This window comes from Opisthorchis viverrini (assembly GCF_000715545.1).
Source record: "Opisthorchis viverrini unplaced genomic scaffold opera_v5_228, whole genome shotgun sequence".
Lineage (NCBI taxonomy): Eukaryota > Metazoa > Platyhelminthes > Trematoda > Opisthorchiida > Opisthorchiidae > Opisthorchis > Opisthorchis viverrini.
Genome location: NW_008751882.1, coordinates 789,007 through 812,859, shown reverse-complemented (window position 1 = coordinate 812,859; position 23,853 = coordinate 789,007). Strand labels below are relative to the sequence as shown.

Here is a 23,853-nt window from a genome sequence, read left to right as displayed (position 1 = left end):
TCGGATCTTTAACATGCGGGGGGAAGCACTGAGCTTCCTCCTTTTAGTATGGACTGGCTACAATGATTGTGGCAGGACAGGAGGACGAGAGTGTTTTGAACGTGATTTCCCTCACTAATTGATTAGTTTTCTGATTTTTCCATTCGGATCTTTAACATGATCGTCCTTCAAGTAACCGATTGAGTGATCAACAGGGACCACTAGTCTTAGTTCGAACCCATCGAGATCTTGCATAACACGATTTATTTACAAGGTAAATCAATGACGGAAGAGACTGGTGTCCCGGTATCAATAAATTTCTCAGTTTTATGATTGTCCGCCGGTGCTTTATAGATTGACAGCCTAGACCATCAAATCCAAGGAAATCGGGACACAACGATGCCACTCATGTTGGAAAGAGAAAAACGTGAGCTACTGTACCGTGATTCGCCGTTCAAAACTTGGCCGTGGTGGGTCGAATCCTGGTTTGCCAGGAAACCGCTTCATTAGCTCACCAGACCGGCATGTTTGCTGCGCTTCCATGTTATCTGTGTGTGGCACACCCGGCCGAATCGGACGTCTCCAGAAAGACTCCACTCTGGCTGTTATGGCAGTTGCCCGTCGTAATTCCACCTCATCAGCCCCAGTTGAACCGTTATTACGTTTTCCTTGAACAAGTCACTGGCATTCTGACAACAGCTCACGCCGATTCTTCGAAGGAACATCATCTGGGCAGTGAAATGGCAGTTAGAAATGGCGTGATTCCTATTTTCTCGAGGAAACGGAGTTGATGACGGTACCACGGTGTAGTGGTGAAAAGCCTGTCAATATCCACTCAATTGAAAAATGCTTGGGATCGATTGGGAAGTCATCGCTTCAGAGAGGTTCGGTAAACACCCGGTGGATTTACTGCTGGGCAGCGCTTCGCTTTTGACACAAAAGCTTCATTAGGTCAAGGGAGTAAGTAGGTAGGTTGATTGGGTTTTAAGGCAGTCAGAGAACCAATCGGTGAGATTTCTTATGACTAGCCGACTTGATCAGTGCTAGGTGTTCAGTCTGATGTCCCTGTTTGTTGGTTAGTGGAGATGACTAACTTCTACGATAGATTGGTTAGAGGGTAGGAGCTGTCTTCATGTTGAACCCGGATTTTTCGTCCTTGGTTTTTCAGTCTAGGACACATTAATGGAAAATTCCTCTTGGGGTCGTTCACAGATTTCGTTCACCTGTGTTCGTCAAAGGGTGTTGGGACAATTGGTTTGGGGATCGGGGTGGGATGGTTAATTGGATCTAACTCTACTTGGATTTTGTACTTTTAGACCCAGACCATTTCGCTGATAACTGCACACCGCCTCGTGTCATCTCGTCCGATCTAAGACCGCTCTCTACATGCTTGCAAGTCCTACTCTTTCTACTCTATTTACGCTGGGACGCTTGGCGATTTCCACCGCCTCTGACAGTCGCTGTGGTGTGAATCTTAAACCTCGTCTCAAGATGTCCACGTTTTCTAAATCTCTCCTTTGCCCAGTGTCTAGTGCATGCCCTGCCATTGCCGATCTTTGACTATCGGCTGATATTCGCCTGGCTTTCTTGGTGGTCTATTAATGTTTATCTTATGTTCACTGATCCTGGTGTGTAATTCCCTGGCTGTCTGACCTGTATGAACCTTCGTACAGTCGTTACAGTTTGTTTTGTATACACATTCCCTAGTCCTATCAACCGGAAGGCGATCCTCCAAATGCACCAACACCGACCGTAAAGCCTTTCCCTTCTGGAATGCTACTCTTTTGTTAGCCGTATTCAGTACCCTTCTAATGACTTCAGATGTCCCTGTTCTGTATGGAATGACCGCTGTTCCGATCCACTCCTTGTTGGGCTTTGGTGTTGACACCAATACCCGTCTTAGTTGCCGCTTAATTAAGCGAAACGTTGTCCAGCAACAAATCCACCGAGTGTTTACCGAACCTCTCTGAAACTATCTATATCCATTTTATAACTGTATTGTTTTTTTGTGTTGGTGGAAGCCGATTGGAGCGAAAACTAAATCAGAATGAATTGATGGCCAAGTAACGGTCTTTTAGTCGCGTATAATACGAATCACGACGTGTTTCGGTCCTCTTGCACGCCGCTTAATGAAACGTTGTCCAGCAACAAATCCACCGAGTGTTTACCGAACCTCTCTGAAACTATCTATATCCATTTTATAACTGTATTGTTTTTTTGTGTTGGTGGAAGCCGATTGGAGCGAAAACTAAATCAGGATGAATTGATGGCCAAGTAACGGTCTTTTAGTCGCGTATAATACGAATCACGACGTGTTTCGGTCCTCTTGCACAACGACTACATCTACTCACTCTCTGGCCTTCGTTTGTCCAACGCAGGGACGTGACGGAAGAAGCGGGATCCCGGGAAGTCCTGGATCTCCCGGCGTACCAAGTCACATACTGGTTATGCCACTGCCGAGCTTTGGTAAAAACGAATTATCTCGAATGGCCAGCTTCCGAACGATGGTTCAACAGTCTGTGGTAAGTTCAGGTTATCTGATAGGTTTGATCTTTGGACTAGAATTATACTGTCTGCTGCCGTCTTTGCATACTCGAATCTCAGGTACCTACCAATTGTTTCGTAGGCGTTTAGTTTGCTTCGCTGTAGTCCGTAAGTTGGAACGAATTTTTGTTACTCGACATCTTTATCACATTCATGCGACTTTAACATCCAATCGAGTGGTGTCACGAGTATATGCTCAGACGTCTGAACTCCGGAAAAATTCAAAAATACCATCTTTGTTGAAAGTCACCGGTAGTACGACTTGCACCAATCTCTGATGTGCTTCAAGGCCGCAACCATCCAATCAGAAGGCTGAACATTATTCCATTCAGAGACGCGTTTCTAACTAGGGACGCAGAATCACACCTGCTAAAACCCCGCTGTTTACTTCAGGTGAGGACAGACAGGAAATACTTCAGAAAAATTCGAGGTATGTTTTACCACTGTTCAACATCAAACTGTTCGCCAATTGGAGTCTGACCGGAAGCCATGATCGACGGTAGACGGACCTGCATCCAGCTGCGGACAGCCGATAAAAATGGCTTCATAATATGGACAAGCTAATTCTAGGTCACATCTGCGCTTAGGTAGAACGAATGCTTGACGAAAACTCGGGGACTTCGCCTACCTGATAAGCTCCAAGCAGAACACGAACGGTCATGGGCTGTCCAAGAGTTTCCAGCAACATTAGGATTAGTGTGCTCTGTGTGTACCAAACTCTGGGATATTTTTCGATAATGAAGCCACCCTGCTGTTGAAATTCTGATCCTAATGCTGACGACTTGCCCGTCAAACATAAGCTGACCTACACTCTGTGGCATAACCGTGGAGACATTCGACCCTCCCCCCGCTGCGACCCGCTGCTGAACACTGCGGTTTCATGATTTTATTGTCACTGATTTCTACTCCAGCTGCCTTCGGATCGTAAGCGCGTGTGTGAGGATCGTTAATCCGCCGGCGTTGGTCACATGCTCCGTTTAGTTCGTCCTCAAGCTAAGCATGTAGAAGACTACATCTCAGGTTTCAGTTTGAAGGCATAGTCAGTTAAGCTCGAAATAGATCGATGGTTAAATTTGCTGACTAACTGGCTTGGAAGCCCCATGGTTCGAACCGGAACTGGACTGCTCATATCTAGGCTTGGGGAGCCTTCGTGCTTCCTTCAAGTAGTTGGGCACCGAAAGGATGTTATAGCTGAACGAGTGTTCATCATTCCATTTCTACGTCCTAGTGCTATGCATTGAAGAACTATTCGACAAGCAGTGCATTGGATTTTAGCGCAATTAAACCCAGCCTTGTAACTGGGTGGTAGGTTCATTCAGCTAGAGCGAATTTGTCGATGCGGCGCACCTCGTGGCCTTCACTGTTTCGGTTAACAACGCCAGAGATCGAGCCTGTCAAGAAAAGAATACTATCTCCATATTAAAGTGTGTTTTGACCTCTTTACTCCTGAAATACTAGTTCAAGCATGGTTTGGTTACTGTGAGCCAAGTAAAAGTACACATGTGAGGATGACACACTAGTGGCATGGCAACCGCGGGTAAGGTCACTGTATATAGACTTGCGCACGAATTACTTACAGCCAATTCAGGATTAAAATGAGACCTTGTCAGCCTACCTCACATCATAGAATCATGCGAAAAGTGACTGAACAGGGTGGAGCAATTCTGAGATCGAACAAATCACCATACAGCCACAACGAACTATTACCGTAGGGCCTCGCGAACAAGGTTGGAATGAGCGATTAACAGAATTCCATAGGCAATTCTTCTAAGTTGTACCACGACCAAGATAAATTCACACACAAACGTTTGCTAACGTTGACAAAACGTTACAGAATACTTTCATAAAGGAAACTACTCACAAGGTTGCTGAAAACTCTTCGACAGCCCACGACCGGGCTCATCAGGTAGGCGCAGTCCCCGAGTTTCCATCAACCTTATCGTCCTACTTGAACCTAGATTGGACTGTTTTCGAGAAATACGCTCATTTGCAAGTCAATTTGGTTTTCACGAGAGACTCAACCGAATCTCTCGTTTATGGTATTCCACAACTGAATGTACTTCACGCAGGCTGCCTCATTTTTCAGTTGGCACGATATTCGAGACATCGCAGTATATTTTCTTGGGGGAAACTACTCACAAGGTTGCTGAAAACTCTTCGACAACCCACGACCGGTTTCGCCCTTCTGAGAGCTCATCAAGCAGGCGCAGTCCTCAAGTTTCCGTTAACCTTATTTTCTAATTGATTTGCAAATCAGTGTATTTCTCGGTTGCAGAACACTCTTTAGGGATAAGAGGACGTGAATTGGGGCATGCATACAAGTTTCTTTCACTTTAGGACAAGCAATTTAATTCACTCATGACGAGAACTGACAATGCAGAGGGGTGACACTCACCATTCACACGAATGGTAAGGATTTACGCGACTAAACGGGTTGTATGTGTTGCCCCGTTAGAGGACATAATGATGTCCAATATGATTAAAACACTATGGGACAATTAGTTCATCAAGTAAAAGAAAAACGGTTCTAAAAAATGCCTTCATTCATTAATACTACTGATTAAAAATTTACTACTTTTATCCCAGTCTATCCGACGAGACGTGCAACCGTCTGATTGTTGGTCGAACATTGATTCGTTGGTCAAACCGTCTAGGTAAACAAACCTTGAATATAAAATCCGGCGTTACTTCCACCCATTTCGAATGTCACACTTTTCAAATGTCTGCCTGAACGCCAGGTTGCCTCCGGTAGTGACCCGGGGGATAAGGTGAAAAAAGGCATTGGTTCGCTCCCAGAAACTTTCACCCTATTAGGCGATATCATTACGCTTTTATCAGTGAACAAGCGGTCTTTCTGAGCGCCTTTCCGAATGCCTCATTGGCTTTTTGGATAAGCCTGGTTGTGCTAGGTTAGACTACTGATTAGTCCTTTAGTAGTTGCGTAGGGCGATGCAGGATTTGCATCGGCTCCTACCCCCACAGTTACAATGTAGCCTGATGGTTCATCCAGGCGGATTTCTTGGAGCACACCTCATGACTCACCGTAATTAGCTTTTCTACAGAATTTAGGAAAATGGTGGCGTCCACAACGACTTTTGACGCAGCCACCCGACATTTTGGATATCCAAAAGTTTGATTAGAGGTTACGTTTATCCAGCCCGGACCCCGATTGTATTCCTCCCAGCCTGTCAACGAGTGCTATTCTTTTTGAGAACCATTGGATCGTCAATCGTGGAAGTCACGTGAGGGGGTCAACCAGGATAACGAGTGGCATCAGATTGCATCCGTTAGGTAGACGTGTAACGACGTGAGGACTCGTCGAGTGAGCGTGAGGACGCAGGTTCGAGTTCCTTACACAAGCGTTTATTTGTTGAATTTTGATTTAGCAGCTCAACTGTAATTATCAGTATACACTTATCTAAGCGGGTACTTTAGGCGCGGTTTTGATACCGTTTTTGGTGTGCGAAGGAGAGGTATATGGACCATCTATGGATTGAAACGAATACGAAAAATATAGGTTTTACTTGAAGGAAACTATCTATAAGGTTGCTGAAAAAAGCCTGAAGGTGAATATAAGGAAAAGAAAATCACGAGTAAACCCAGCCATTGATCGAAGAAGAACATACCGAAATAGGCAAAAAGCTGATCGAAGGTGAGTAATATGCAAGAAAATTAAAATGAACAACGATATATGTTACAAAATCCAACTAGGAAAGCAATGGGTGGCATGGGATAGAAAACGGCATAAAGCAGAATGTTCCCGAGGTAGGAATGCCTCGTTTGAGTAAGAACTAAATGCTCGCGTATTGGCTAGATCGCGATTATTCACTGAGTCTAACCTGTGTATAATAGAGGGACTCAGTCGATTGATAGCGACAACTTCACTGTTGGACTAGGTATAAAAATACTCTTGAAGAATTCGAGGAAACCTTACTGTGTGACCAGCGTCTAACAACTGTTTGGTTGTCAGTTGCTTTGGGTAGCCCGAAACAAAATTCTCTAATAACCGTGGGACATAGTTAAATTAAGTTTGACGTTGTTGTGGACCACAGTCTCCTTAATGCCTCCTTATTACCGTGAACCTCGGTCTGGATAGCCAACTGATCGCTTGGCCAAACCAGAAAAATCAATGAACGTGCGAGCCAGCTGATCTATTGATCACTGTCGCGTACAAGCGGTCCAAGAAAAGTGGTACTGAGAATACAACTCATCCGTCACGGGCGAGTGAATAACAACCAATGAAATCTGTCTCAACAAAAACGGTTATTCCATTGGTTGTTATGTAGTCCCGTTACGTTCGGAGCTGGTTCTCCTAATAGACATGATATGCAGGAACAAGGGACCTTCCTCCGCTGTTGTCAATGATCCTCGCGAGGAACGTTAATCTAGAACCATTTTGCAGTTGTCCAGAGCCTGAATGCAAGCGACGACGAATTGTCGAGAAGATCTCATAACCCTTGACTTACAGCCATAGGTAGGGTAGCTTTATTGGTGAAGCACCATGAGAGTCCCGAATATTTATCAGTCCATCCGACAAAATGCACCTCTTAATTCGAGTCACTTTTCACTGAGGCGAATTCCGACCACACTCCCTTACCTGTATCCAGGTTCTTACGGTTTGTTTCCCAAAAAGTGCTCAGCACTTGCACTTGGTGGGAGTGACTCGTCATTCATGTGGAAATCCAGAAATGACAGGATCCAATCCTGTCCACTTTCTGCCGTAAATCTTGGGTGAACGTGACGCTGTTCAGGAACCGGTAGATTCCAACTGGATGATCATGCTTAGAGCTAACTGGCAGATCTGTTGCTGTGTATAGGTTAATAATATTCGGCTTTCTGTGAGTCACCTTTACCAGTGCATTACAGCAGTGATGCATCCGACGGGGGACAGGAGTACCAAGGATGAACGAAGCAGATGTTGGATTATAAACCTTACCCACTATTCGCAGACAGAACTGCAGTTGTGCTCTCTCCGTTTTTGTGGAAGTGGTACCACACTGTCGATTTTCTACCGTTTTTCTTTCTGCTCAAATTGCACACATTTTCAAACCTGTATCGATTTCCAGATGATGTTGAAGGGCAGTCGTGGACAGCAAGGAATGACTGGTCTTCCCGGTATCCAAGGACCTCCTGGCTATGTTGGCGAAAAGGGCGAGCAAGGTCACACTGGAGATCCCGGATTCATGGGTCCCTCGGGTTTACAAGGTCCTCCGGGACCAAGTGGTCCACGAGTGAGTATATCATTCCATCTCAGTACTAGTGTAAGGGAAATTAGGACTATCCCTCAAAAGCTACTCGTTTCGTTTTGTTCTAGGGACGACCAGGATTGGATGGTGAGGTTGGAGCGAGCGGACTCTCGGGGAGCAAAGGACAACCTGGGCTTCCAGGGCCCCCAGGACTGCCCGGACCCATGGGACACAAAGGTGATGTGGGACCGCAGGGTAACAAGGGAGATATTGGTCCCCGCGGTCCCGTTGGCCCACGAGGCAGGACTGGTGAAGTTGGACCGGTTGGTGAACCAGGACCCCCCGGATTACAGGTCAGTTTGCGGTTTCTGATCCACACACTAACGTAACCAATCAGTCTGACTGCAATCCATCCAAGCAGGATGATATCAAAGAATGCAATAATTTAGTGGATGCAGAAGAGTGCTTGAAAGCTACAATTAAATTCTTCTGAACCTATTCTGTTCTGAAGGATCCTGGTGATTCCATCAGGTAACACTGCATCCACGCCATCCCCGGCCTTTTTTGCCTAGATTTCTTCTTCTAAGACTAATATTTCCGTTCCGAACAATTTTGGAGTTCTGTTCCAGCACAACAGACATCATCAAGAAGACAGAGACACGCTACGAGTTTGAAAACAAGAACAAACAATAAAGAAGGGTGAGATGGCCTAAGTGGTTAGAGCACGAATTTACTGACCAAAAAGTCCGTGGTTCGAATCCGACCTCTGCCTCTGACATCAGCAGCCCAACTCCAAGCCAGTGTCTTCCACTATGAGACGAAATGATCACGGGAAAACAGGAAAGAGATTCTTCCAGGTTTTTGTTTATATTAAGCGGGAATATGTGTTGTTCGTGACATAATACACGATCAATCGGTCGAGTCTGTTTTCGTCCATCCACCATACCGCAGTTTCCCGCCTCATTTCGGCCGTTCATTGTTTACGGTCGACGAAAAATATCCATTTTGCTTGGAACTTTGTACTATTCCGACATTACAACATTGAGTAAAAATCAGATCCATTGATCTGAAGAAAGGTATCTTCGGGAGAGATGAATTTTTTTTACATCGAGCACTGGTGTGAAGAACCATGCTGTTCTTGTAGGGAGGTAACTGATGAAGAGGGCTGTGCGAACACCACATTTCGAAAAATGCTATTTTAGTCCAGCTGTCAGGCAACATCCCATTGCAGGGGACCATACTGTTGAGGGTGAACTAGTGCGTATCATCAACATGCTCAAAAAGCGAATACCTGACGCTAAAGACATTGGCGATAGACTCAAAGGACGATCGATAAGTAACCTCATACAACACCCTTTCAGTGAGGACTTTGCTGCCGCATAAATGAGATTCCGATATTCGAGAAATACACCCATTTGCAAATCATTTTGGTTTGCACGATAGAATCAACTGGATCTCTCGTTTATGATATTCTACCACTGGATGTACTTCACACAGGCTGCCTCATGTTTCATTTCGCACGATATTCGAGAATATCATAACCAAAGAGATTCGGTTGAGTCTCTCGTGAAAACCAAATTGATTTACAAATGAGTGTTTTTATCAAAATCAGTCCAATTTGGGTTCGAGTAGAACATAAGGTTGACGGAAACTCGGGGACTGCACTAACCTGATGAACCCGAAGGAGGACGAAATCGGTCGTGGGCTGTCGAAGACTTTTCAGCAACCTTGTGAGTAGTTTCCTTTATGAAAGAGATTCCGATATGTTCAAATGACCATTGAACAAGTTACTTTTTTGAGATCACCATATACGATGATTCAACTGATATTAATTTGAGTTTTCCGTTATTAACAAGTTTCTTTTCGAATGGATAGCTCCAATCTGCATCTTTAGTTAGTCTCACTTTCAGTGTCCCTCAACTAGTTTCATTTATTTACAGATCTATCTGTGAAGTTTCCTCGATCGCATGCGTCAGATTTGCTTTGTGGAATCCCTCAGTAGATCCAGTTTTGAGCTTGGGAGCACGGACAGCGGTTGAGGAGCGAACTCAATGACCGGAAAGTCCATGGCTCGAACCTAACTTATACTGAAGTTGAGTTCGAGCCAAGACAGACCGCTCCTGTCTAGGCTTGGGCAGTGTCTCATCCTTCATGCTTCCTGCGAACGGTTATCACCATTAGTGTTGTTTTAATTACAATTTAGGTACCTAAATGGGATTTTCCGTTACCTGCCTTCCCTTGCAACATATGAATAGTACGTATTGCGTTTTTGATGATCGGATAACAGCAGCGGTACGTTTTGGGCTGTACATCGACCTTCATATACCGAAGAATGTAGATGCAGTCTAACACCTTGGCGTTTAAAATCCACTTCGTTTATCGATTGGTTATGACGCCGGTGACAGAGAACACAATTTAACACTGGATTCTCACATGGAAGATGGCAGTTGTCGCTCCATACTCAGGGAAACAGGAAACCGGGTTCGTTTAGCAGACGGAATTTCGGACGGATAAGAGAATTAATCGTGTGGAGGCAAATTCAACAGTTAATTTTCATAAAGAAAACTACTCACAAGGTTGCTGAAAACTCTTCGACAGCCCACGACCGGTTTCGCCCTTCCCATTCGGGCTCATCAGGTGAGCGCAGTCCCCGAGTTTCCATCAACCTTATGTTGTACAGCTAATGTTTTTTTGTTCGTAGAAGATTATTTTCTCTGTCATTGTGAAAATTCTGTGAAATTCCGCGTCGCAGGCAGAACGCAGACCGCTGGTTCCCAGATCAAGTGGCAAAGAGTGACCGGAAGAATTTGTCATCGCATCATTCGAACGCATAAAGTTGCATGAAGTCGACCGGTACGTTTATTGAGACCTGTACTGTACCACCAGTGCACCCATAGTGATTCAAACTCGGATAAGACCTTATGTAGTCAACGGGATCAACTTGAAGTTCCGGTGGATTGTATCTCCATCACAGGCCTTGGTATGAAAAACCTAGCTCTATGTAATGCAAACTAATCGCCTAGGACTGAAGTCTCGCCAAGTAGCTTGACTCCAAAATATGTTTTTTTTACAAAATCGAGTATTAGTAGCTCGAAAATTTCTGGTTCTCTTTGCACATTCTCATTCCTAGGGTCCCATGGGGCCTCCCGGACCACCGGGAGTTCGCGGATTGCCAGGGAGCATGGGTCCTGGCGGAATGAAAGGCGAAATGGGTGATGTTGGTATTATGGGACCCCCTGGCCCTCGAGGCCCAGTCGGCCCCCCAGGTATGCTCGGACCTCAGGGCCCTAGAGGCCTCACAGGTTTACCCGGACTAAGAGGGCCACCCGGTGAACGTGGTCCTCAGGGAAGCCCTGGTTTGCCTGGGAATCCTGGACAACAAGTAAGCGATTTTTGTACTTTGTCATAGTACTGCATCGGAGCTCCGACATCTGATGGTCACAGTGCGTAGCTGCAACTGTAATTTACTTATGACCAGAATGATAATTGTCCAATTCAAACTTTCACATTTTGTTTTCCCCCTGGACGTCGGCAATCTGTCACTCAGCATTTCCTCTTTCTTGGAACAACTTCACGTTGAATTAAGTAGGTTCAACCACACTCTGTTTCCAGGTCAACTAAGATGTCAGTTTCACTGGTTACCAGACCATTGCTTATCGTATTCACGGTTCTTCCCGCCGTTTTTGAAGTACAGAGAAGGTACTGCGTCAGTATCCTGATTAGTTGAATATCTGAATATCTGCAATTCACACTTAATCCCAAGGTCATCAACCATGACGTAATCTCCTATAAATCAATAAACCTCGGCTTATACCGGGAACATCTGCAGTTGTTATTCGTCTGCACAAGAGTCGGTTTGAGTGTGATTGCTTACCTGTCACGATGAAAAAACGGAAGTTTATTCACCCGGACTTCGGATTAATCACGTCTTCTCTAAATTTCAGGGAAACGTTGGGCTTAAGGGTGAACCGGGAGCGCCAGGGCTGGTTGGTGACAGTGGTCCTCTCGGTCCTCTGGGGTACAAAGGCGATCGTGGGCCACGTGGGCTCATTGGACCAAAAGGAGACCAGGGCGCACCTGGAAAAACGGGTGTACGAGGTGAACGAGGAGAAAAAGGAGCCAAGGGCGAACCAGGAAACGCGGGGCCCCGAGGAAGTGATGGCCCCCTTGGGAGTAAGGGAGAAAATGGAATGCCTGGAGAGCCGGGGTCGAGGGGTATGGAAGGTCCAAAGGTAAGCCGGATTAATTTGAATTGTTTATTCACATATGAAATCCACTACTTAGACCTCTGAAATCTCTGTTGTGCATGTGATGGCAACAATGACGTCCATAAGTTCTTTACTACTTATTAGCAGTTAATACGTTGGTTGATAAACGGGGGCGATTTAAATACTTTTTGCCACTGCATCTATCACCTGTTATCAAATGACTAATTTAGAAACGAATGGAGTTAACGTCAGAAAACTGTATGCCCAGGAAGAACACAAGTTCAACAGACTAATGTAAAAAGGAGGAGCTTCCATGAGAAGCGACAAACAGGGGGTTGTCTGAAGTTATTGGCCCAAACAACCTGTTCAGTAGAAGCTTGTCTGAAAACTAGGTGCAGTCGTTAAGAAGATGCCTTCTTTTCGACTCTACCCCAGAACCACCGACTTCCAATGGAATAATCCTCGTCAAAAACACAAAACTTTTGAGTTTTCCTATGTAAAAAGTAGTGGATGCCAGATTATAGGTCTGCAACGACTGCCAGTACGATGTAGCACGTAAGGTGAAGAGCTTGGTAAAATTTTCATAAAGGAAACTACTCACAAGGTTGCTGAAAACTCGTCGACAGCCCAGGACCAGTTTCGCCCTTCCTATTCGGGCTCATCAGGTAAGCGCAGTCCCCGAGTTTCTGACTGCGATGAAAAGATTATACCAAGCTTTTCGAGAAATACACTCATTTGCAAATCAATTTGGTTCTCACGAGAGACTCAACCGAATCTCTCGTTCATGATATGGGTTTAAATAGAACGATAAGTCTGACGGAAACTCGGAGACTGCGACTACATAATGACCCCGAATGGGAAGGGTGAATCCGGTCGTGGGCTCTCGAGGAGTTTTCATCAACCTTTATGAAAATATACTGCGATATCTCGAATATCGTGCCAACTGAATCAGGAGGTGGCCTGTGTGCAGCGCATTCAATTGTAGAATGCCATGAACGAGAGATTCACCTGAGCCTCTTGTGAAAACCAAATTGATTTGCAAATGAGTGTATTTCTCGAAAAGCTTGGTATAATCTTTTCATCGCAGTCAGACAGTCGATCCAAATCACCAAGCGGACGACGCCACGGCTATCTTGAATCGCAAGAAGTATGGAGCTAAGGTGCGAATTGATACTCACCGACCTCGTAACACCCCCTGATCACTATTGCATTTCATAAAATCCCAAACAACTCCCCCCAGTTTCGCAAATTTGTTGAAAAGTTCCAAATTGTGGTGAACGCAGCTGGTTTCGTAAGACTTTAATGAAGGATCACCGAGTGGATGAACAATGAGTATAAGAACAGGTAGCAGTCAGTTTGAGCGCCATAACGACTATAAAAGCCAATTGCCGATGCGAAAAACAAACCAAACGTCTCGTGGTATGAGGTATTACCTCTGTCCCCTCAAAATGAGTCAATTTCCTTTGCTGCTCCCTTATGCCTGTACTCAGTTTTCGGTCAAGTACTGTTTAAAAAGCAACTTTTAATGTTTACACAGTCGAGTCACACCAACGACTCTGAACTAGTTTAGTTTAGTGTTTATCGGAGCATTGTGTCTAGTTGTCATTCCACCCGAGACTCATAGTGAACTATATGAGGTATGTGACTTTGTTGATTATCTTTGGAACATAACAAAGTTGCTTGTACCGTTTTTGGTTAACTTCGCTTCAACTATTGTCTCATTTTCAAGGGCAATCAAGGTGGGCGTGGTGCTGCTGGTTTTGTTGGATCACAGGGGCCCAAAGGTGCAGTTGGTCCAGCTGGGCCCATCGGTCGTACTGGGGAGAAGGGTGATCCTGGTCCGATAGGTCCTCTTGGACCTCGTGGGCCTGTTGGCCCACCCGGTGCGCCTGGACCACGAGGAGCTCCTGGACCGTCAGGCCCAACGGGAATGAAAGGAGATGAAGGCCCGGTAGGGCCGACCGGACCAATAGGTCCAGTTGGACCTCAGGGTTCAAGAGGGCTTCCCGGATTTGTCGGGGGTGCTGGGCCTGTGGTAAGTGAATAGGCAAAATTTCTGTTTTGAGAGCATACCAAAATTAGAGGAGGTCTTGACAAAAACTAAAAGAAAGGTTGCTAGTCTTTCATTTGTACCACTAACAAAAACCGTTTCTAGTGTCTCTCTAAACTGGGAGGAACCAGCGTACAATTCGACAGACGGCTAATGTCGGATGCTCGCCACTTGATCTACCCAAATGGACCCTGGTTGTCTAGGAAGCATGTTACGTTGCCGGTCTAGTGGAACTACAAATTTTGTTATTGCTGTTGCACTCACGAGGTTGGCACCAAAATACCGCGGTAGCTATCAAAGCAGACAAATTTTAGAGGCATAGCTTGATTACCTTGACAAGTCACATAACAGCTCGGCTTTCAGAAAGCTTAGAAAAGCGTGGATACTGGGAGCGTCCAATGCGTTGCTCCAAATTTCGCTCTTTATTCAACGGTCTGCAAGTCTTCTCATCATAGATGGAATGATATTTAGCCCATAATGAACTGAAGTCTGAAGAGGAGCACTACTCACAGGGTTGCTGAAAACTCTGCGACAGTGTCGCGCTTCTTGAGGATCGTCGAATAGACACAGTCACCGAGTTCTTCTTGAACCCAGAATTGTACAAAATTCGTTGAATAGACTTATTTTCACGGGAATTCGGTCTTAACGCGAGACTCGGACGCAACCCAGCTGAAGCACATAAACGAGATATCCAGGTGGGATGCATTTGGTTCTGCAAATGACTCTTCTTCAGGGATCTGCAAATTTTCCTGGTCTCTTTGAGTTAGATGCCCAGAGACAACACCCCAGTCAGTCTGAACAATGAAATTAGGTGATACGTTGAAGTCGTATTGACAAATGTGATTGGGTAATCTCAAAAGTGGTGTATTCAAAATCTTCCCATCTTATCCCGCCAAACTGCTCCTTGTTTCTATCCTCAGGGCTTGCCTGGACGTCCTGGACCCCCGGGTTATGTGGGCGACCGTGGAGAGCCCGGTGAACCTGGCCTTCCTGGAGAAATCGGCCCCGTGGGTATGGTTGGAGCACCAGGTCAAACTGGGGAGCAGGGAGCTGTCGGAGAACGTGGATTAGCTGGCCCTCGTGGTCCACAAGGAAACCCTGGGAGACCAGGTGTAGAAGGTTTTGAAGGACCCCAGGTACACTTAAGGTCTTCAGAAAACTCACCAATGCATTTGAAGGATTTTTACTGTCATGTGTACTTTTGGCAGCCTGAATGTCAAGGACTTATTTGGAGGTTTGAATTTTACGACTCACACGCACAGATTCCTACTCCCTCTTTTTCAAAAAGCCCCTGAATTAAGCCAAATTACACCATGCGTAAAAATGCCAAAAGATCAATAGTATGTAATCACTTGTTGTTGCGTTTAGATTTTGGAATTTTCAGAAACGGAATTCAGTTGAGTTGGAGAGTATTAGAGCAGCTGAATCGCGGTTGGCGCGTATTTTCTCTTCTCAGCCTGCTGTTTGCCCCCGAATCAGAAGCAGCTGCTCACCAGACCAAAACGCTTTACCGTTTACTGCACATTCTTTCATTCTAGGGCGACAAAGGGGATGTTGGTCCAATCGGCCCGACCGGTCCGAGTGGTCCGGTCGGTCTTCGTGGCAGTCCGGGTCCCGTTGGTCCATCGGGTGAAGTCGGTCCTAAGGGAGACCAAGGACGACCCGGAATGCAAGGAAGCATAGGAGACAAAGGTGACCGGGGTCCCCATGGACCTCAAGGTCCACCCGGAGTTGTTGGGCCCACAGGACCACAAGGTTTGCCTGGGAGTCCCGGAGAGCCTGGGTATGTATGATGCACGCTGAATTTTATCAATGGCGCTCATATCGTTGCATGTAAAATTTAAAATGATTTGACTAGGAGTCCCGGATCGTCAGCTGAAGCTGTACCGAGAAAATTTATTTTAGACGTAATACACTACCCGTAAGGTTGCTCAAAATGTTTTGACAACCCACAACCGCTTCCGTCGTTCTTAAAGCTTATCAAGTAGGAGCGATTCCCGAGTTGCCGACAACCTTATACCCTACTTGAACCCAGGTGAGTCTACCGCAAAACCAAACTGGTTTGCAAATGAGTGTATTCCTCCGGAATTTAGTCCACTCTCTGGCGTACAGAAAGATCACTTGATGCTAAAAGTGTACTGACTCGTTACTTCTCATGAACAGCGACAAGCCGTCAGACAACAACCTAGCCACTCTCTGTCCCTTGTAGATGACACGGAGACGCGGGGGTTCAAGGTCACTTCAGAAAGTTTGGATCCGGATTTTTCTAAGCGGCTTCTGAAACACTGTTTACTTGGAAGTTACTTGGAACAGCAGCCAGTTTATGAAGAGCTATTTTGTTATCCTTTTAAATTCTTTTTGAAAATTCAGCCCACCCGTTTTCGGAATGATACCATGCCTACTTGTAGTATCCAAAAACGAGTGCTTGTCTGCCTCATGAAGGATAAACACCTTGAATGTTAACCTTCGGCCGGTAACTCCGTTAGTTTTCTTAGATCCTACGTTACCAAGACCTCAGCTGGCATGTACATATTCAACAGGAACGGGTCTTTCTGTCAAAAGGAGTTTGTTACAGTGAGTTCAGCGGATGTCGAAGCTCTGTCATTCTTCCAGGGTTGTAAGCGCTGGTCTCAAATTCACGACCCAATCACTGACTAGAAGACTTGAGGCTCGCTACTCAAAGTTCACCTGCGAGTCCATTCCTCAATACATTCTGTTTGGGATCATAGATGTATTTTAAAATCATCTACTATGATGAGAAGAGTACCATACTTGCCGTATCTCTCGAACTGATTATCACTCGGTACACCAGTGACCATGTGATAAAAGCGCAGGGCTGAGACCCATTATTGATACGCACAGAGGAGGGGTTCAAACTGGATGACTTTGTAGCGGACAAGGACCTTATCAGCGTGTTCGGACAAATGAAAGAGCAAAGTAACCAATATAAAATCAGAAAATCCCAGTAAGAAAAGAATAAGTAGTCAATAAGGACTCACGAATGCGCAGATCCAATAGTCCACTACGCCGGTCCAGATGCAGCAACCGGCTGTGGAAGAAATATTCACTCTTAGAAATTTCCCACGGATGATTCACGTGCGAGTGACATATTCCACGATAGGAAATCTATTAACGGCTGAAAAACGTCACGGGGATTCAATGTGAGGTTCAACAGTTCACACAAGCACAGAGATCTAGTCCCACTGGTTCAACAGTCAGCAAACAGTCCAACAGAGCGTAATTACACTCATTCAGCAAGAAGTCATCAAGTCGCCCCGAAAAATTGTTTATTCGTAAAATTAAAACAAACGTCATGATAAAATACAATATGTAGTTTAAGTTCAGGAAAAAAATGGTAAATAAATGTGACAACGGATTACAAACGCTACAACTTTACCAAAACATTTTCGACCATTGCAAGATGACTAACGTTCATCGATGAAGCTTTTCCGGCGATTGTGGACAGTAGAGTGGTCCAGACCGAAAACTCGGACAACTTTTATAAAATTTTTAAACCCTTTTTCTTCCAGAATTTTGCAATGTGCGTTACTGATACGTATCGTTTTCTACATGCCCATCGTAAATGAATACGTGAGTTAGACGAAAGGCTTCGTATTTATAGATCGAAAGGAGCACGTGGTCAACCCGGGCCGATTGGCGTTCGTGGGGAAAAAGGGATTCGTGGTCTGGTCGGTAAACCGGGCGCCCATGGTCCCACCGGGGTGGACGGTGAGATGGGTGATATTGGGAGCCCGGGACCGCAGGGTTCAAAGGGCGATCGCGGAGATCGGGTATGTGAATCTCGAGTTTGTATGAATTTGCTTCCGCTGTATGAGTTTAAATCATTGTGAGGTCACGGGCATCCGCTGTCAACAGTGCATTAGAAAATGGGTGGTTCTGTGATCCGATTTGTATAAGATATCTCGGAGTTGTCTCGCTCATGTCAAATACAGACTGTCTATCAATTGTTCATGGCTGGAAACACCTTCATTCATCATTGATAGCCGCTTTTGCACAAATCTCATCTGCGAACTGCCTAATGTTAAAAGTATTTTCATGATCTCGGCGTGTATGATTAGATGCCTCAGAGTGGAATCCTTCACTAGGAAGCAACCGAATACGGCCTCAAAGCATGGAAGTTTTTCCTTCGTTTGGAAACGCGAATTCGCGCTTTGTTGTTCAAGACCGGGCCCAGTTCATCTCTCCACACAGCGTCACATATCGTCCACGTTCATTTTGCCGAGCAGAAAAGTGGGGACAAAAAGAAAATGCTCGGTCTTCCTGATTAAAAACGATTGGGCAAGAAATGGCTTTCGGGTTGCGGGATTCGTTCACACTCACTAGGACTAGATGTCGTTCACCAGAAAGTTCCTGCGATCGCGTGTTTAGCTCGGGTTTCCGGTCAGCACCTGTTTGTCTTTTCAACACACTCCTAAGAATATTGTTCTCATCAAACACTGCCAGCAACTTTGAATTCTCACCCACTTGGGGCATTGTAGCAACTATTCCGAATGACGCGTCCTTTAGATCGGTCTACTTCAGTTCAGCTGTTATGCCCAACCAGTATTTTCGAATATCTGCTGCGATATTTCGGTTGATGTGGTTATCATGAATAAGCCGCCCTTTCTGTTGCCATCCTCATCTTTCTCACCATAGTTATCATTGTATGGTTCGCTGGCCACTGGGTTTTTGCTGGAGCGCGACGGTCCTCAGGTTTCCTGAGCGGCCAACCGAACTTTCTTTGGGTTCCATGTTGTCTTCTTTCTCCGAGGTTTCTGACCACAGCTTGCACAGCCGCGACTGATTTCCAAAGGATTCAGAATCATAGAAAAGCAGGTAGAGCTCTGGTGAGATGCCGGTGTGATCTAACTTTGCACGACATTCAAATACTTTCCGCTGGCATACGCACACAGACTCTTTTTCTCGAATCCTCAATCGCAGACGAAAGATGCAAATTTTTACCCATTCCGTAATTTTAGACCATCTGTGGGATCAGCGTCAAGCTACGACGATAATTCCAGTACGTCCGGTATGCTCTTGCCGAGCAGTGTTAACACGCTCTCTTCGCATGTCGGATGTCGGGGTTTCAAATCCCAAAACCGCCAAGGAATTTTTTTTCAATGAACTCCAATCAGACAGCAGAAACTCAAGCACAATGACGATCTTGCTCTTTCTGGAGTGGACTAATTAACCTTCAAGAGAGTGATGCGGATGCAAACTTTGCAAAACCACGTACGAACGCTTGTTCCTAATTAATTACTGCCAACTGACTTGGTTGCTGTGTTATCACCAGTCGTTTGCTCGGAATAGAATCACCCTTTTCATTGAAGATGAATGAATCCAGTTAGTATCCAGTACTATCAATAAACACGAGAGCAATGCTAACCACACTTGCCCTCCCCCCGAGCAAAGCGTCTACTCGGTTTTGTTTATGACTGATTCTCTGCTGATGCCGGAGCTAACTGCATCAAGTTTCCGCATGCAACTTTGCTACAAAAAGACCAGTATTGTGCTATGTATGCGAGGGATCGGACTTCATCGAGGATACTGATAGGACAGGCCACTGGGTGAATCCTACTCAGTGCCCTCCCACAGTTCGCGCATTAAACCCAGATTCAACAACATGCTGAAGTCACAGCTTACAGGATTCCTCGAGTGAAAGTTGAAACACCATCGCCGGTTTTGTCTTGTTGAGCGTTTGCACGATTAGAACTGAATTTATACTAACGACTTTGTCAACCGGAATTGTAAGCTTGCCTCACCTAGACCGAGGGTTACACTCATCCCTTCTTTGTTTATCGCTTATGAGAGTTACGCATCGCTTCCACTGTTCCATTTTACTCAAGGGAGAAGAAGGTCTTCCAGGTCCAACAGGAGATATCGGTGCCACCGGGCCTCAGGGAGCTCCTGGAGAGTCTGGTGAACCCGGACCAGCCGGTGTGGCAGGACCAAAAGGAATTGAGGGAAAAGCTGGCCCTCCTGGACCCGAAGGCCCGGTAGGAGTTCAGGTAAGCGAGGATCGAAAACTGGGACCAGTAAATCTCTTTATTTGGCCCATCACTTCCAGTCTTCAAAGTGCGTTGTTAACCTGAAGGTGATCTGAACAGCCGTCCGTAGATTAGCTGAATTCGCGTTAATGTACTTGTGCAAATCAGGTACGGAATTAAAGTGAAGGCTATGGCCTTAAGTCACATTGATTGTTCTCCCACGTTATATGCAACCAACGGAGAAGAAGCACGCTCAGCTGTCCCAATTTCATACATCACTTCCAAAACGGACATAGTAACCGTATTCTCAACAAAGTTTGTTCGCTGTCTGGATTCTTTTTTTAACAAAACAGCTTATCATACTACTCATTAGTAGTTTCGCAATTTTGGGCAGCATAACTTGGCCGTCTGAGTAAAGGGCAAGTAAACACAAACAATGGCTCACCATGAGGGTTTGTGTACAACTATTTGTGTGTGTGCATGTGACTAGTACCATTCGGCCGTATCGTCAAGGTCCAGCACCACTGCGTCCTGGAAAAACTCGAATCGATGTTAGTCGCAGAAAAAAGAGAGTAGGGATCCAACTAGCATTCACGTAGCTGCAGCCGAAAACGTCATGCCTAAGGTGATGTTCCGGCCTTCGTTGATTTGCTACAGTACTTGTGATCAGTACCCCCTGACTACAGTTATCGGGAAGGTAAGATTCCTGAATGTAACCTCAGAAGGCCCCAAACCTACTGCTCCACCAAAATCTCAACAGAAAAGCCGGCAAGCATTCAGGCTAGTCAATCATTCAATCAATTCAGCAAAACCTGATAAGTGTTCATGCACGCCACAGAAGCACGACCGAATGTGATCAGCGTTCAGGCTTTTCACAGATGCACGATCGATGTAGATGGGTGTTCACTGACGCCTAACAGACAGCCCGGATCAATGTCAGAAAGTCCCCTTTAAATAGCGTGGGGCCGTCGTAACTTTTGCTCTCGCACTCGCTTGTTCGGGATATAGCTGTTGTGTTCCCTTCTGAGAATCTTTTTTCAGGCACTGTAGCGGGTCAGCAGCAGATAGCACAGACTGACGAATCAGCAGATATAACAACCTTCATAGTAGGAATATATTGGAATGTGTGTAACAGATGAAACTGAACAACACGTTAATGCAAATGCTTCATTCTCTCCATAAAGGATGTTGGCATTGATAAACAATTTTGTCTGCGCAAGTCAAACAAGTACGAGGGAAAAAGGGAGTTGCGTTGGTTTCCAGAATGTTACAAACGACCAAACGTGGGGGATATCAACCCGGCAAGAAGCTTGCATGAAAGGACTTGCAGAATCTCACGAACAAACTACTGGTCTTTCTAGTGGAATGTTGCGAATGATAAACGTTCTTTTGTGACCCCGCTTTTGGTGCCTAGGCGCCATGCCACCCAAAACAAGCACAAGAGCTGTGATAGTGCCAAGTTTCCCAGACATAGACAAGAAGAGTCGAGATGAAGAGGCCGGGTTCGAACCACGGACCTTGCGGTTAGTAGATTCGCGCTCTAACCACTGAACTATCTCGAGCTCATGGAATATTTTGGGAGTCTGTAGTCAATAGATCATCCGTAATATCCTAAGACTGGATTCTGAGGGACAATGGAACGTCATATCAATCCAAACGTTGAGTGACTCACCACCGCTTTCGCTACTATCATGGGCTTGTAAGTTAGGCCTAGCCCAGGATTTTCACCAGGCTTACTCCTTAATTGACTACTCATTTGTTGTTTTTGCATGTATACAAGAGATGGAACCAAAACGCAGAATGTCTAAAGCTGGGCCCTTTTATCTTGTATACTGGCTCTCTCTCTGAGCAACCGAGGATTTAAGTGTAATTAAGTAAAAATCATCTTGTTTGATGAGATAACGGAGTCAACTTATGGGTGGCCGAATAACTGCTTTGAGCCTCGTAAAAAACCACTTCCCTACAACCTCCCACACAAGCTCTAGCGCTCTCTTACCGCGGTTCACCTGGGCATTACCCCCCCCCACCCCCACCCCAGGAATGGCAAAAATGTCTCTATTGAATGCCACTCTCCCTGCTGAAAACATCTCATTTAGGTATCCAATATGGTCCAGTTCGAAATATACGTCTGAGCAGTGTCCGCATCAGATTATAATATAATTGAGCTCAATAGCGGAGCAACTAGTCAAAAGTCTAGAGTAGGTCACGTGGTTAGGCTCCCTCTGTTTGACCTTGACAATTGCTAGTCAAGTGAACTGACAGCTTGATTGCATACAGCTCAGATTGATATAACATGCGTATTTGGTAGGTTAATCCTTAACTCGGAAGTCAAACGTGGAACCAGGTATATCAAATATGCTAACTCTTCCGAGGAGACGATATATCACCTAGAATCGTTTATGAATAGAATCCAGCAAGAGTGGTGTATGTTTAACCTTGGTCCGATTCCCAATCTGAAATAAAGTTGTGGACTCGATAGTCTATGACCGATTTCCGGATCCATGCGTGCGAGGCATGTCCGAACTTCTTCACACGGTGGCTAGCCACTTGTTACTATTTATCGATTTCTGCATTCTCAAACAGGATCTGTGGAACCTTCTTTACACCTGATTGCCTAACTTGTTAGAAGGAGAGTGTACTTTCGGTGCCAACGCGATCCGTTATTTTTGTCCCGTAGGTCATCTCACGTCTAAGCTTTTCGTTTTTTCTGCGTCATCTACCCGTCTGCTCTAAACAAGGGTTCTCCTGGGCCAAATGGACCACGAGGGGAGCCTGGGACCAAGGGTTTGCCTGGTCCGGACGGGCATCCTGGTGAAGTGGGTCCTCCCGGTATCTCAGGTTCTCCTGGAAAGGTTGGTAATCCAGGTCCAAGTGGAACCCCTGGTGTCAAAGGTCCAAAAGGAGAACCGGGTCTCCTTGGGTCACGCGGTTTGCAAGGAATACCTGGAAAGCCTGGACCGGATGGCCCTCAAGGACCTAAAGGTACCCGAGGCAGACCTGGTCGTCAAGGTCGACCTGGACCTGCCGGTCCGCCTGGTATTGCCGGTCATCCCGGGCTGCAAGTAAGTTATGTTTGTAGCCACCAATACCTACCGGATTTTTTGCGTACGTACAAGCAGTTTATAAACGAGCCAGTTTAATATCCCTAAGGAATCGACCAATAGTGTTGTTCCAGCTGAAAACCTGTTATCCATGTCTGCAGCTGGACATGTCATCCGCAGAATATGGCAGTGCCATATTCTTTTGATTTCTTCCACTTGCCTTTATGTTTTCAAAGGGTACACCCGGCCCTCAAGGCCCTCTGGGTCCTCCCGGTGATGTTGGCCCTCAAGGAAGCGCTGGTCTCCCGGGAAGAGACGGTGGTCGAGGAATCATGGGTCCAGATGGTGCAGTAGGAGAGGATGGACCTCCGGGACCACCGGGTCCGGCCGGTACACCCGGGCCACAAGGTCCAGTAGGATCCGCTGGTGAAACTGGACACGTCGGTGATCCAGGAAGCCGTGGCCCTCCCGGTCCTTTCGGACCCGATGGGGAACCTGGGCTTCCTGGACCTCCAGGCCCAGAGGGACCTGTGGGACCAAGTGGGCCGCCCGGTGAACAGGTAAGTGCTGCTTACTCCTAGGTGCCAGATTTCGCTGAGCGCTTCAGTGTTTTTAATCTTAGCACCAAAAAAACGTTACGATTGTCAGTCAAACCGCTGACTAGCAGTTGAGTTTTCCAAAGAATCCTATTTAGAGTTCAGTCCACAGATCACTGTAAAACACTTGAGCTTGCGCTTTATAGGAACAACCGCTATTGTTGGTTACTATCCCCTCAACGTTTATCTTCGACCACTTTACCAGAGTTTGGTTTCCATCCTTTCAACGTTTATCTTTGACCACTTTACCAGAGTTTGGTTA

General features: G+C 45.8%; 1 protein-coding gene across 1 annotated transcript in view; it reads left to right on the top strand.

The window, feature by feature from the left end:
- The window catches only part of T265_08579 (hypothetical protein), a gene marked incomplete at both ends in the record, with an annotated part of 64,582 nt that overhangs the window by 24,268 nt on the left and 16,461 nt on the right, over positions 1-23,853 (top strand). The window contains 12 exons of the mRNA XM_009174424.1: positions 2,358-2,501; positions 7,590-7,754; positions 7,838-8,062; positions 10,840-11,091; positions 11,654-11,941; positions 13,647-13,952; positions 14,888-15,103; positions 15,506-15,750; positions 17,590-17,758; positions 19,814-19,975; positions 22,693-23,016; positions 23,232-23,555. Of these exons, the coding sequence (XP_009172688.1) occupies positions 2,358-2,501; positions 7,590-7,754; positions 7,838-8,062; positions 10,840-11,091; positions 11,654-11,941; positions 13,647-13,952; positions 14,888-15,103; positions 15,506-15,750; positions 17,590-17,758; positions 19,814-19,975; positions 22,693-23,016; positions 23,232-23,555 (2,820 nt within the window). The remainder of the gene's footprint in view (positions 1-2,357; positions 2,502-7,589; positions 7,755-7,837; positions 8,063-10,839; positions 11,092-11,653; positions 11,942-13,646; positions 13,953-14,887; positions 15,104-15,505; positions 15,751-17,589; positions 17,759-19,813; positions 19,976-22,692; positions 23,017-23,231; positions 23,556-23,853) is intronic.